At 38.5% G+C, this 15,553-nt stretch overlaps 1 protein-coding gene across 1 annotated transcript in view; it reads left to right on the forward strand.

The window, feature by feature from the left end:
* The first annotated feature begins 13,187 nt into the window (after positions 1 to 13,187).
* LOC150076319 (deformed epidermal autoregulatory factor 1 homolog) overlaps positions 13,188 to 15,553 on the forward strand; it is a 116,090-nt gene continuing 113,724 nt past the window's right edge. Inside the window, exon 1 of the mRNA XM_090387322.1 lies at positions 13,188 to 13,605. Within this exon, the coding sequence (XP_090243448.1) occupies positions 13,188 to 13,605 (418 nt within the window). The remainder of the gene's footprint in view (positions 13,606 to 15,553) is intronic.

The following is a 15,553-nucleotide window of genomic DNA, read 5'->3' on the forward strand; positions in this document are numbered from 1 at the left end:
TAAATACAGAAAACAATAATGGACCCAACACTGAGCCCTGAGTGACTCCACTAATAACATTAGTCCACGATGGGCAGTGTCCATTGATTACCACTCTCTGTCTTCTCCCCCTCAACCACCCCTTTATCCATAGCAGCAATTTGCCTCCAATGTCACACTGCTCCAATTTGTGTAGCAGTCTTCCATGAGCAACAGTATCAAAAGCCTTTCTAAGATCCAAGTATATAATATCAAAGCTATTCCCTGCATCCAGTTCTTTTGTGACTGCATCATAGTATCCAATCAAATTGGTCAGGCAAGACTTCCCCTTAACAAAACCATGCTGTGTCTGAGCTATAACTGAAGTCTTGTCTAAATGATCCTGCAGTGCTTCTTTAACCAGTGCCTCCATTAATTTTCTTGGAACAGAAGTTAAGCTCACAGGTCTATAATTACTTGTGTCAGCCTTTGATCCTCCTTTGTGAATTGGGGTCACATTTGCACATTTCCAGTCTATGGGTACCTCCCCTGAGTCCAAGGAAGCTCTCATAATTATGGCTAAGGGTTTGCTTACTTCCTTTGCTGCCTCCTTTAATATAACTGGATAGATCCCATCCATCCCGGGTGCCTTTCTTGTGTTTATCTTCAACAGTTTCTCCTCCACTTTACTCCCAGTTATTTCAAGATTCTGTAGCTTACTGCTAGAGTTGAATACACCTCTGGCATTCCCCTCGCTGAATAACTCCTCATGTGTGAATGTCGATGCAAAATATTCATTTAGTTTGTTAGCTACCTGAGCAGGATCATCAACAGTTGACCCATCAATATCAAGTGGACCAATCTGATTCATCCCCTTCCTTCTAGAGGTTACATAAGTAAAGAACTCTTTGCTGTTTTTCTTTGCATCCCTTGCCAAGGATTTCTCGTAATCTGCCTTCGCCTGCCTAACCTCCTTTGTAACTTGGTTGCATATCAACTTGTATCTATCATAGGCTTCTGTGTCATGTGTTAATTTGTAAGTATCCCATGCATTTTTCTTCTCTGCCATATGCCTCATTAGTTCATCTGACATCCATTTTGGCCTAAACCTTGAACAATATTTCTTAGTTGGTATGTAAAGCCTAGTAGCTTCCAAGATAAGTTCTTTGAATGCTTCCCATTTTGAATTTGCTGTTGGTAACATCATCAGTTGGTTCCACTGTATAGAATTTAAATACTGTCTCAGTCCATCGTAGTCGCCTTTACGGAAGCAATAACCCTTCCCTTTACCCCTAATGGTAGTTACCTCTTTGAGTAAATCCCACTTCAGCCCACTGTGATCACTGCCACCTAGTGGTTCATTTATCTGCACATTCTTAATGCATGAAGAATCACTGCTGATAATCAAATCAAGAGTATTACTCCCTCTAGTTGCCTCCCGAACATGCTGATGTAGAAAACAATCATCCAATAAATCCACAAAAGCCCTGCTAGTGTGTGAGTGACCAGCCCCCAAATTCCAGTCAATATCTAGGGAATTAAAATCTCCCATTATAAGACTCTCTGATTTACTGGCCCACTCTATTTCCCTGTACAGTTTCTTATTATACTCATCAGAGTCATTAGGCCTATAGCACACTCCTACTCTCAATTTTGATCTCCCAATGCTTATGTCACACCAAACTGACTCAACACTGCACTGTCCAGCGATGTCGACTGGCTTCACTTCCTTGGTTTTTATGTGTTTCTTAACTAATAGCATAACCCCTCTCCCCTTCCTATCCTGACTATCCTTTCTGTAGACGTTGTACTCCCCAAATTGCAGTTCTGCATCCCTTATATCTGTGTGACACCACGTCTCTGATATCCCAACAATATCTGCCTTTAATGTTTTGAGCAATACCTCAAATTCATCAAATTTATTTACTAAACTCCTAGCATTGGTGTACACGCAAGTATACCTGCACCTGTTTCTATTGTTAGCTACCCTTACACAACCCATGTGTTTACTTGTACCGCAATGGCTCCCAGCAGTCTCTGAAATATCATGCATCTTGTTTTTCAGGCTTCTGCTCATTCTAATAGAAGCAGTGCAAGAATCCCTTTCACCTCTGCCAGTGGCTACTGTCAATCTATTGGTCTATCTCCCCCCAAGCTAGCAGTTTTCCGACCCACCTAACACTGCCTCGATAGCATCAGCAAATATTCTTGCACCCTTTCTATTTAAGTGTATCCCATCCCTGTAGAAGCAATCTCTCCTGTTAACCAGTACAGTCCAGGCTGAAAAAAATTCTACCCCTTGAGCCTTGCACAATCTTTCCAGGGCCGAATTGATCGACAAGGCTCTCATCATATACTCCCTCCTATCGTGTCTGGGCAGAATTGCAGGCACTTTCAAATTCAACCCTAATTCTCGGCTTTTGTTCAACAGTGACCTGTTGTATTCTTCTTTGTATTCACATACCTGAAAAACTCCTCGTCCCCATTCTTGGTTCTGTTACCTAGTGTTTTCTCATATACAGCCTTGGCCTCTCTACGTTATTTGTACTTTTACAGATCAACTTTTAGCTGTTGTTGGCTTTCATCACTCTGTAACTTTTCCATGCTATCTTTTTCTTCTATATTAGCCAATCCAGCCTGCATATTCATCCATTTCAGCATCATCCTTGTGCAATATTTTCTTAGTTTATACTAGGGGATTTTTCCCCCTGCTTGCTTTGCTCACCCACCCCTGAGCAAGCTTTTATACGTAAAATGTAGAGGTATACGGAATACCTCTTTCTGTATAAGTCAAATCTTATACAGAAAGAGGAAATAATATATCAAATCTTTTCTACATAAAAGACACCTATTGAAATGTGCTGGTCGATATCTAATCAGGAAATGAACTGTAATTATTTACCTGTTCATTAGTAGTGCACAGCATTCTCAAGGTCGAATAAATATCACGGTAAAATTACAGAACGGTGTGTACACACTCCAACATGGCGCAAGTAAAACAGTGGAAAGCAGTGATTGAGAAGTTGTGACTCCCATATTTTGACAAACGGACAGGAACAAAGCAGTGATTGGTAGATGCCACTGCTTTCCCCGCCCATTGTCCTCCTATGTTGATATGCCTAGGGTGTTTTTCCCCACATTTGCCACTGTTTTTAAATCGGGAATTCGTTTTCCCATTTTAAAACAGCGGATGGAGGGATAAACACCCTACCTAAGCTAAGCCCCCCTTCCTCGAGGACACAAACTAATACCGTTCAACAAAAAAATTCTTTGAATTTGTTTCCTTTCTTAAAATAGGCAAATTTTACTAATTTTGGGTCGAGAAAAACAAATATGACTTCAGAAATTTTTTATTAGCTCTAGTTTTTGAGATACAGTACTTTTGCTATTATCTAAGAATACAGTAATTTCAGTAGTAGTTGGAGTGAAAAGTCATTAAAACAATGTCATATTTACATTTCCTTGATACAATATAAATCACAGTTGTTTTTAATTAAAATGTAAAAAAATAAGAACACAAGAAAACTGCACAGGAACTGAAAGTACTTTCTCAAAATGTGACCTATTCATGACAGTGCCTTCCTTTTGCTTGTATTCCACTTTCGGGCCATCTCTTGTTACTGTCCAACAGTAGTCAGCAAGCATAGAAGTGTTCCACCTACCCTCATATCTTTCCATTGCTGAAACGTCTTGGTGGAATCACTCATTGCACCACATTTGTCAGGGAAGAAGTCCAGATGAGAGTCAAGAAAGTAGATTTTCAGTGACATGTTGCAGCCTAATTGATGATACTTTTCTAGAAGGTTGTTCACAGTCTCAACATAGTTTCCAGCTCTTCGGTTTCCCCAGGAAGTCACGCACAACACTTTTAAAGGCTTCTCAAGCTGCGTTCTCATTACCCTGGATGACTCACTCAAAGTTTTCATCCTTTAAAAGTTCATGAATTTGCGGACCAAGAAAGATTCCTTCCTTAACCTTAGCATCACTCAACAGTGGAAATTGTCCTCTTGAGTACTTGAAAGCTTCTCCATCCTGGCTCATCCCTTTAACAAAGTTCTTCACAAGTCCCAGTTTGATGTGTAAAGGGGCAGAAGAATTTTTCTTCGATCAACCAGAGGATTGTGCTGGACATTTTTTTCCCTGGGGTGCAGATTTTCCCTTAGAGCCAGACTTTTCTCTTGTAGCATGAGGATCTAGCTCGACTATCCCACTTACACAGGAAACAGCAGTATTATTTTGTGTATCCCAACTGCATGCCCAGCAGTACTGCACTCACCTTCAGGTCTCCACAGATCTGCCATTGGTGGTCTTTGTATTTCATTGCTTCCAAAATTAATTTCATATTCTCGTATGTCTCCATGTGGACAGCATGGCCTAGAGGAATTGAAGGAAGAGCGTTGCTGTTGTGGAGCAAAATAGCTTTTATACTTAGCTTTGATGAGTCTATGAATAGCCTCCAGTCCTGTGGGTTGTGTTTCACATTCAAAGCTGTCATCAAACCATTGACATCACAGCAGGCAACAAGGTTGTTTTCACTTTTAAAATATGGAGTCAAAGCATTCTGACTGCTCCTGTACACGGACAATTTGACATTTGGTTGAAGAAGATTCCACTGTTAGAGCCTTTATCCCAGAAGCTCTGCTTTATCTTTCAATAGACCTAGGTCTCGAATTAGATCACTTAGCTCACCTTGAGTGATTCTGTGCGACTCACTTGGCAACTCAGGTTCTGGTACAAAATCAGGATCCTCTAATGTTGAAGGTCCAGGTTGACCATCATTCCTCACACTGTCCACATCTTCATCAGACTCCAAAGTGTACTCTTCTGGAGGGTGAGGTACAGGCAGACCATCCCCATGTGCCACTGGTCAAATAGCTGACAGGATGTTGAGGTATTCCACAGTCCACTTCCTTTTTTTTTGACATACCATGCTGAAGAGGAGGCACCATGCAGAAATAACAGTCATTTACATGATTTGAAGGCTCCCTCCAAATCATTGGGAGGGCAAAAGGCATTGAACATCCTTTGTTATTCAACCATCCATGGAGATTTACAGCACACGTGTTGCAGCAAATATGAGGTGCCCAGGATTTGTCTTCATCCCCTACCTTACAGCCAAAATAATGGGAGTAGGCTGTCTTCACAAGCGGAGTCAATTAGTGTTTCTGAATGGAAAATGTCACATCACCATACACATAACAAAATTGTCAACACTATTAACACATTTACATCCTGGTTTTTTACAAAATTTTTGTCTATAAACCAGAAAAAAAAAAAAAAAAAAAAAAAAAGAAATGCACATCACTCATAACAACACTTGCAAGGTAAATGATACACAGAAACAATAAAAAAAACATGGTGTATCAGTTCCTGTTTCAGTGTTATCAACCTATCTATTCTCTAGACTACAAATTCCCTAGTATTCACCAATATTCCCCTAAATCATAAGAGGGGGCTATATCATGGAACTGAGAGCTAACTAAGAGTTTTAAATGTTATATTTGGTTTTCTCGTGCTGAAATTAAGAGTGGGTTTGGGTTTTTTGGTTTTATTGGCGCATCAGCTACTAAGGCTATAATGCGCCAAGACCAAGTGAAATTAAGATGAATTGACTATTTTCAAGCCAGAAACATTTTTGATGTTGACCAGCAATCAGAAAAGGCAGGTGCCTTCACCTGTCTATTATCACTGTCTTCCTCCCTTTCATTGAAGTACCTGCCGGTGTATACTATACTGGACTTCAGTCAATATCACTATGTAATTATTTACCTGCATTTACATAGGTCACTTAGGAAAAGGAATTTTTCTTTGGGTTGCATAATACAAGAGGAATATTGTTGCATCCAAAAGAGCAGGGCTAAAATATTTAACTGAAATATTTACAAACTAAACAAATACAAGGGTGGTTCAATAAAGAATTGCCCTCACCTACTTCCACATATCGCAGAGTGTGGAAGTAGGTGAGGGCGATATTTTGTCTGTAAAATCATACATATCTCTGTACTAAAGGTGTAAAATTTCAGCCCTGTGCCTTAATTTGTTTTTCTCTTACAGAGCTGAACGTGTGACGAAGTAGCATCATGGACAAAGTTGAAGCCAGAGCTGTAATCCGGTATCTGTTCTTGAAGGGGAAATCTCCTAAAGAAATCCACGAGGAGATGACTGCTGTATATAAGGATGAAGCCCCATCCTATGGCATTGTGAAGCACTGGCATAGATAGTTTGGGTGTGGTAAGACATCGGTAGAATCTGAGCCCATTCCAGGTCATCCCCATTCAGCCATTGATGACAGCACAATCAGAAAAGTGGATTCATTAATCATGGAAGATCGCTGGATATCTGTGCGTGAATTGTCCCAGAGGTTGAGATTAGTGTGGGCTCTGTTAAAACAGTCCTTCATGACCAACTCCATTTATGGAAATTGAGTGCAAGATGGATTCCCTGATTATTGACTGGTTTCCAGAAGGCTGATCGACAACAGAAATCACAAGAGTTGTAGCCCTGTGCCAAAAAAAACGAGGAAGACTTTTTCTCTTGTCTAATCACTCAGAATGAAAGTTGGATACACCATTTTGACCCTGAAAGTAAAAAGAAGACTGTGGAATGGCGACATCATGGTTCCCCACCCCCCAAGAAGGCAAGGGTCCAAGGGTCAGCAGGAAAGGTCTTGCTGACAGTGTGTTGGGATGAGAAAGGCGTAATAATGGCTGGTTACCTGCCGAAAGGTAGAACAATTACAGGTGCCTATTATGCCAACTTACTCACAAAATTACGGCAGAAAATCAAAACATGTGGGCATAGCATGCTGTCTAAAGGTGTGAGAATGCTTCAAGACAATGCCCCAGTTCACACTTCTGAAATTGCAACAACACAAGCGGCCACTTGTGGATATGAAATACTGTCCCATCCAGCCTACTCACCTGATCTTGCACCATCGGACTTGTTGTTTCCTTCTCTCAAATCATTTCTTCAGGGGACCCACTTCCCTGATGACGAGACATTCATTTCTGCAACAGAGTCATTGTTCAAAGACCAACCTCACCACTTCTACAAAAATGGTATCCATAGCCTCATCCATTGATGAGAAAAATGTGTAAATCTGCACGGTGGCTATGTACAGAAGGACTAAAACTGTAGCAAGAATCAACAGGCTAGCACCTCTGCAGCTAGGTCAGGGTGATTCTTTATTGAACCACCCTCATATTTAAAATATTTACAAAATGCTAAACTACAATACTGTATTTACAAATATACAATATTCATTAATATACAAAAAATGTTACGATGGAATATCAAATGTTAGACAGTGAATCACATGCACAAGGTTGGTGAATGTTATGAAGGCAGTTGTCAATAATTAATTGCATTTGTAGTGATGTAATTGCCTCGCCCTCTTCTCCCACTGGCTCAAATAAATATCATAGGAGGAAAACTTTTTTAATATATAGATAGATATGCATTCATGGCTTCTGTGATTTTTTATTTAAAGGTATTCCATAATTCAAATGTATTTGCTTTTCCTCTGTAATTCGCCAAATTAATAGATGCCAAGTTGTGCCTTAAACTGTCATAGTCCTCTCTTCTGAAATTAAAACCCCTGCCTTTACCTTTAACTATTGCAACATCTTTCTTCATCTTGCAACTGATGATTTTTTTTTTTTTTTTTTTAGTTGTTGGCGCATCGGCTTCTGTGGCCATAATGCCCCTCCCAAGGTTTTTGCACTACTCTTATCCAAACCCAAGGTGGGATTCAAACCCGCGACTTGGTTTGCCAGGCAGACACTTTACCCACCCGGCTAGCCTGGTCGGCCAACTGACGATTGCATCATAACTTTCCGACAATGGTTTCTGTATTTTTAAGCCCTGTGATATCGTCTGATTCGTGAGTAGTGATGAGGTCAGGAATATTCTCACTTCTAGTAATTTCTCTAACATGCTGGTACAAATTTATTTAAAAATTTAGTTCCCCATGGTGAATTTCCCTTCCACTGGTTCTGATCAGTTAGGGGCAGATTGAAGTCACCCATAATAAGACATTCAAGCTTGATTGCCCATTCCATCTGCATGCAGAATTTCCCATCATACGTTTCACAACCTTCTAGTCTGTAGATTACCCCCACCCTTTTTATACCTATGCTTCCAACTAACTCACACCACAGATTCTGTGCTGGCAGAAGTTAGTAAAAGCTCTTTTCATTCTCAGGCAGCTTTTGATAAGAAGCATAACACCATTACCCCTTCTATCTTCCCTAAGTACATTATACATACCATAGTGGAACTTATTAACCCCATTTTCCAGGTAACACTTTTCTGTTACCCTATTATGTCAGCATTAGTTGTCCTAACCAGGAGTTTGAATTTATTGACAACACTCCTGACATTACTGTGCACACAGTTAAGACAAAGTGTTCTTCTATAGTTTACTACCCTCACACACCCCTTGAAGTTACTTAGGCTTGTTTCCCTAGCTTTATTTTCCCACTCATTTGAAACGCTGTTCCTCAGAACATCTTGCCAACATTAGCTGTTGCGGAAACTAACAAGAATTCTTGAGACGAGTTCAAGCATTCCTTTGAATGATATCATCAGATAAACGTAGATCAATATTATCCTACTCTCCCTAACTAGTAGTTTCCATGTACCCTAAAGTAATCCTCAGTGATGGCGGCAAAAAATCCTTGCACTACCTTTGTTCAAATAAATATTTTCACTACAAAATACATTACCTGCTACCTAAAAGTGCAGGCCATGATGATAAAAATTTCCCTACCCCTAGAGCCTTGCAGATTCCCTCAAGTCTTGAGTTAATCCACAAGGATTTCAGCATGTCATGCCTGGACAGAATTGCAGACACAGACACATTCTGACTTACCTTGCAGCATATTTTTCAGCTTGGCCCTATACTGTATTTATCCAACAAATAATCAGGTTGTGTTCGTTTAATATCATTAGTCCCCACATGAATAATAATGCTCTCTTTGGTGCCTTTAAAATCTTACAATCTGTTGTAAGGTCAGCTGTTGCTCCTGGCAAACACACCCTGGATCTGGTCCACCTATCTTTATTACAAAAAATTTTACCTGTTTTCCTGACAATAGAGTCCCCTAATAAAACTAAATCTCCTTCAACCAGAGCAGTATGCACATGACTGTTCTTTTCTGGGACCTGAATTGGAGTGCATTGCTTGGCAGGTCATGAGATCCTGACAAGCTCCCAGTTACATTTGTTCTAGGGAAAGCACCCATTTCTTTGGTGACTCAAATTTTTGTAATGCACCAAGTTGTAGGTTGAGTTCGGTACACTACTTAAATTGGGTGGAAAGAAAAGAGATGTCAGTTGAGCTTGGTTTGTCTACACCAACCATAGAATACATGCCACAGGTTATACAATTGATGAGCTTGTGACTCAACACCAGACATGCCTGCAGGCATTTCTTTCTGAGTCATTAACAGTGGCAAATAATGCAAGAAAGCAAGCTTATACAGAATCAGCCAAAAAAAAAGAAATCAACACCTCTCATTTCTCCTATTCATTCCTTCCAATAGTTTGTCTTCCTTGAGCTATCAACTTCCCCAACTCCAACAATTCAACCACCTGCTGGCTAAAGAGAAATTTCTGAACATCTATTCTGCAACCATCCTTCCAATTTGAATTTGTGCCTCCTCACGTGTGTGGCCTGAGCAAGGGGAAGAATCTCTCAGCATTGAGCTTGCTCAATCCATTCAAAGCCTTAAACAGCCCGCTCGATCAAATCACCTCAGAGGTGCTTAGTCTCCAGACACTGCAATTTGTAGAACTGAAGCCTCCCTTGGTAAGAGCGTCACTTTGTTCTCCTCACCAATCTCGTTGCCTTTCTCTGTACTCATTCCAGCAGCTCTACATCCTTTCTAAAATGAGGCCTCCAGACCTGCATACAGTACTCAAGATGTGGCCTGACCATTGTTTTGTACAATGTGATAATCACCTCCTTATCCTTGCTAGTTGCTGTATATCATTGAAAAAATTGCTGTAGATCATTGACAAAACCCCATGAGCTGTCCTGGCAGCCTGGCTGCATTGCTCAGAGAACTTCCTATCTGACTGCAAAATTACCAGGTCTTTTTCATTTTCCACTACCCTGAGTGTATTACTACACAGTTGATAATTCACAACGTTCTTGGACTTTGTATTGAAAGTGGATCTCTTAACAACCATTGTTTTGGCAAAATTTGTAGTATATTGTAAAGTTAAATCAAAATTTAAATTTATAATATACTACAGTATTTAAATGAACACAGTATTACAGAAATTAAACAGTTACCAAAACTTTATCTACGAGTGAAGTTAAAATTAAGCTACTGAAGCAGAAGGAATTTAAATTAGCAGAAATACTTTAGAAAAAGTTAAAGATTAAATTTACAAAACATTACAGAAATTTCACAAAATTACTGAAATAAAATTTACAAAATTACTAAAATAATATTCAAAAATTACAGAAATAAAATTTAAATAAATTTTGTCTACCAGACACTGATGTTAATCCCTTTCAGTTATCATTCTGGGGCTACTTAAAACATGTATACTCTCTTCAATTGCCTATAGTAGAATCTATTATTATATATTAAGTGGCACTTGATAGGAAAATCACACTGACAGCGTAAAAACTATACATTTTCAAACAAAAGGTGTTGAGTAGATGGGGATGATAGTATTAAGCATGAAGCAACAGCATCAACCAAATCGCCGACCGGGCTAGCCGAGTGGGTAAAGTACCTGCCCGGCAACCCAAAGGTCGCGGGTTCGATTCCCACCTCGAGCTTGGATCAAAGTACTGCAAAAACCTTGGGAGGTGCAATATGGCCACAGAAGCCGATGCGCCAACAACTACCAAATCAAATCAAAAAAAAGCATCAACCAAATCAGTTTATGGGCTTCAAATTTTTAATTCTATTAGGTAATATCATGTTAACATGATTTTTTTAATAGAATTAGAATCCCCAATGTGAATTTCCTTCAAAGACCCTGCAGAAAGTCATAGACAAAAAAGTTTGTTGATGGGAGGCAAGACAAATCAGTAACACAAAGGCTAGTGGAAAGTTTCGAATGCAAGCTTTTCTATATTACAATGGATGCTATTTGTATTTTGCAGAAATAGCAGTTTGAACAGCTTGAAAATCATAAAACAAACCTGGGGGGGGGGATGTTCATATATCCAAGAAAAAGTATAAGAAGACTTGGCCACTTATTGCATGAATTTACAGGTCCATTCTATTTATATCAGAATGATCATTCTGACATAAATGGAATGAGCTGATAAAATCAGCACTTCTGTAATGAGCTGATAAAATCTTTGTTTTGTTCTACCTACTAAGAAAGATTTACTGTGAAAAGATCTTCAATTCATCCACTACACAAAAATTGATAACTTCCTGTGTGTGGTGCTATGTATACTGACCTTACTATAGTCAAGAGAATTTCTATTAGGTGGGTCAAGTTTGTTCACTAGCTATTCCATGATGGATTCAAGCTACATTCACCCTTTCTCATAACAGTTTCCAGTGCCAAAAGAAGTTTCTCAAAATCGAAACTAAAATCTACCTTTGTGCCATAATGGCAGGGAGGAGGCTCTCATCATTTGAAAATGTTGTCAATTGGAAACAAGGCTGCTAATAAGCTAACCCAATGCATTTCGCTGAGCCAAAAGGCTCAAAAAATAAAATTTTGTTTTATTTCTTATTAATTTTATGGCTGAATGTAGTTATTTTCAACTAATTATAATTTAATTAATAAAAGTTTTTTTTGTAAAATAACTATTTATTTTCCTGTGGTAGTTATTTTTATTTAAATTAATTCTAAAATAAAAAAATCAATTTCCCTTGTCTATATTACAGAAAAAATATTTTTTATAAAGTGGAATTGGAGCGCAATAGAACCACTTGCCCTCTGCTCTGTTTACCATGAGTCCGGCATTAAACATAAGTTAACAAATTTTAACTTTTTTTTTATAACTTATTTAACAAATGGTAATGTAATACAGTCAGCACGACTACATAGGCTAGAAATAACATTGTGCTGAAGTGCGGAAATATGGATATGCAAATGTATCCATATTCCCTGGCGCGTATCAACCAAAAATAACAATACAAAAAGATAAGCTAAGGTTGAGGGCTAGTGAAATATGATCCTACGATGCATGGAATACAATAACACCAGGATTTTTAAGCACATGAAGGGGGAAGGGAATAAGAAAAGCGAAAGTTACATAAAAAATGTTTCACCAGTGCTCCAGATAGTGTGATGTATTATTGCCTATGACTTCTAGCGAACAATTGTCAAGTATTCATTGAGAGGTCTCATTCAGTGACGGATTACGGCACGCGCTAGCAGGGCCCTTGCTCGGGGCGCCAAATTTTAAAATTCATGAAAAAAAAAAAAAAATAAATAAAATATATATCCTTAGTAAAGGGATCGCTGAAAAATCTTTTGGCCGAGGCGCGAAAATACCTTGGTCCGGCACAGGTCTCATTGAGGAGTTTGCCTCTTTTACAAGTCTCTTTTTATTCTGGTAAATAAAGCAGTATCATTTTCATTTTGCCTAGCATCCTGTTAGTTCCTTCAAATGTAAACAAAAGCTTAAAACAGCTGTTTTCGCTCGTTTGCATTGAGTCTGCGCTAATTTACAGAGCTCCACAATTCATACAAGTACCTACGCAGTCTCACTTGAAATAAGTTTATGCTAACAAACGAAGTCGGGTTATGTTAAATATCAGTCACTTCATTCAAAGAAAAGAAAGGAGGTAATTAATTAATTATTGCAAAGTAATTATAATCTACCAAGAATAAATACACCAACTGTGACCCGTATATTAAATTTGAAAGGTTCATTTACTAACGGATAAGTTATAATACATAACAAACCAATTACACGCATAATTTTTAATTATGTCTTTAAAGTTGATGCATAATATATTAAAAAAGTTTGACTTGTAACTCTAATCCTTTTTTGGTAATATAATACTCTCAAGATGATCTTTACAGTTTTGCTACTTGCTGATATTCGGAAGTTTCTCTTTCGCATTTTCGGATCACCTAATTCATATTCGGGCGGAAACGAAAATAAACGATTAAATACGGGGCCATTTTGTATCATTATACTTTGTTTAGTGTTTTGTTTCGTGCAAGAAAATGTCTTTAAGAAAATTATAGTTTCCTAAGTTTGTTTTCAAAACAGAAAAAGGATATGGTAAAATATGGAAAACGGGGAAACGAACGAAGTAACGAACGTTGCCGTGATGACCACAGCCGATATTGCCGACGACCTTCCGAATGAAGGTTCGGAAGCAGTAGTTGCAGAACCACAAACAGTAGTTAGTGTGGGTACTTTGCCGAGTGTGCTCGTGGCCACTTCCCAAAGATTGTTTGCTGAGCAACTTCAAGAAGCTGCCATCAAAACTACACATATTGTTATTCACGACCAATCCGCTATTGATGCGGCTGTTTTAAAAAATCCACAGCCGCCATTGACACCCTCCCCAACACCTGGAACACCTCTTACGAACACTGATAGGAAGTTTAAATATAACTGGGATCCGTCCGTTTTTGATCCAGTATTACCAGTGAGGTGTCGTAACATAAAAGGCGAACTACATAAGAATAGATTCGGTTCAGGTTAGTATTTAACACGAAGAGGTAAGTTCACTTCATAGTATGCCGTAATATTTCCAGTGTAAAGTAGGTACTGTGAGATATAGGATATTATTATTATTAGCCATATGGTGCAAGGAAGCCTGAGCCTTATATATGTATAATGTATTGCATCGTTAATCTTTATACAGTATAACTAAAATTTATATCTAGAAAAGATTGTAGGTTGATGGAGATTTTGGTGGAGAATTATTTAAGGTGCATTATTTTGCTCAAATTTTTCCGCTGAAGATTTTCAGGCCCAGGGCATTTGTGTTTCTGTTTATCACACATGAATTTAAGTCTCATTGAGTGGTTTCATATCGCAAATACGGGCGAGAAGAGAATTCGTAACAGCGGTGCAACCAAGGAATTTTTATTTGGGTGGGAGATAAACAGTATGGATAGGTCACATTTAATTTAATAAAAAATCTAATCATCTTTTATTTTTTGATAACATTGTCAAAACTTCATGTACAGCTATTTTAAATTGTGTTGATCTTTTTGGAGTGTTTTCCAAAATGACCAAATCTTTAAATTTTTGCTACCATAAATCATACTCTTCCCGTAAGGTAACTGCGCTAACAGTTTTCCAAATGTGAAGCATATTTTGTTAGTAAAACTTTTGGTTAAACTTTAGAATATGAGATGCAATGCCATGGATTTTTGCAATTACAAATGATGGGCAGGTTTAGCTCTGCCCACCAGTTTCCTGTGATTGGAGGATCTAGTTCTCTGAGTAGTTTCCTCTTTTTTTTGTTGAATGCATGAAAAGCTGTGTACTGGGTCACAGAAGTGTGATTTTTTAATAATTCCATTTTTGTTTGGTCAAAAAAAAAAAAAAAAAAAAAAGATTGTGACCACTAATTCAGGATGGATTCCAGCAAAAAAAGAACTGTGGCTGTAGACAATACTACATGCTAAAGATTATGGGCATCATTCTTCACTTGAATCAGTCCCAAATTAATGATTTAAACTAACATAATCTTTTTTTTTGACTAACCAAATATAAATATGAAAGCCATAGGGGAAAGAAAAGTATCGGAATTGTTAGTTTACTAAAAACATAGCTCAGGTTTACCGGCCTGTACATGGTATTCCTGCCAGCTGTAGTCATCTAAGAAACGGCATTCTCTGTAATGCAAAGTCGCAGTGCTGAAGAGTCTACGTAATTAAACAGTGGGCAGAGCTAGACCTGCCTATCACTTGTAGACACAAAGATGCACAGGATTGCACCTCATATTCTAAAGCCTAACCAAATCTTTAATCTGCTACATCAATCATCTTGCCAAATTGATGTAGCTTTTTTAAATATATCAGAGAATACCTTAGCACAATTCCTTATTTATTTTAATCCTTCAATAGTATATAGTAGTTTCAATTTCAATTGCTTCTGCTAGATCATTAGCATTAGTAGAGGTATATGATGCAAGAAAGCAATCTTATGCAGCATCAGCCAAAAAAAAAAAAAAAAACTACTCCCATTTCACCCCTCCGTTCGTAATACATGTCCAGCTGAGCCTTAAATTTATTTAGGCTATCAACTTCCACAACAAGGGATGGAAGTCTGTTCCACCAACCAACTACCTGCTGGCTAAAGGCAAATTTCTGCACATCTATCCTACATCTGTCTTTCCTCAATTTGGATTTATGCCCTCTCAGATGATTATTGTGAGCAAGAGGAAGAATCCCATCAGCATTGAGCATGCTCAAACTATTCAAGGCTTTATACACCTCGCCAGTGCCTAGTCTCCAGACACTGTAATTTGCAATACTTAAGCCTTTCTTCGTAAGAGCAACCCTTTGTTCCATTCACTAACCTTGTTGCCCTTCTCTGTACTCGTTCCAGCAGCTCTACATCCTTCTCGAAATGAGGCCTCCAGACAGGACACCATGAGCTTACCCATCTGCACTGCTCAGAAAACTTCATATC

Source organism: Mastigoproctus giganteus, chromosome 13 (genome assembly GCF_048544385.1).
Source record: "Mastigoproctus giganteus isolate SK-2022 chromosome 13, ASM4854438v1, whole genome shotgun sequence".
Lineage (NCBI taxonomy): Eukaryota > Metazoa > Arthropoda > Arachnida > Uropygi > Thelyphonidae > Mastigoproctus > Mastigoproctus giganteus.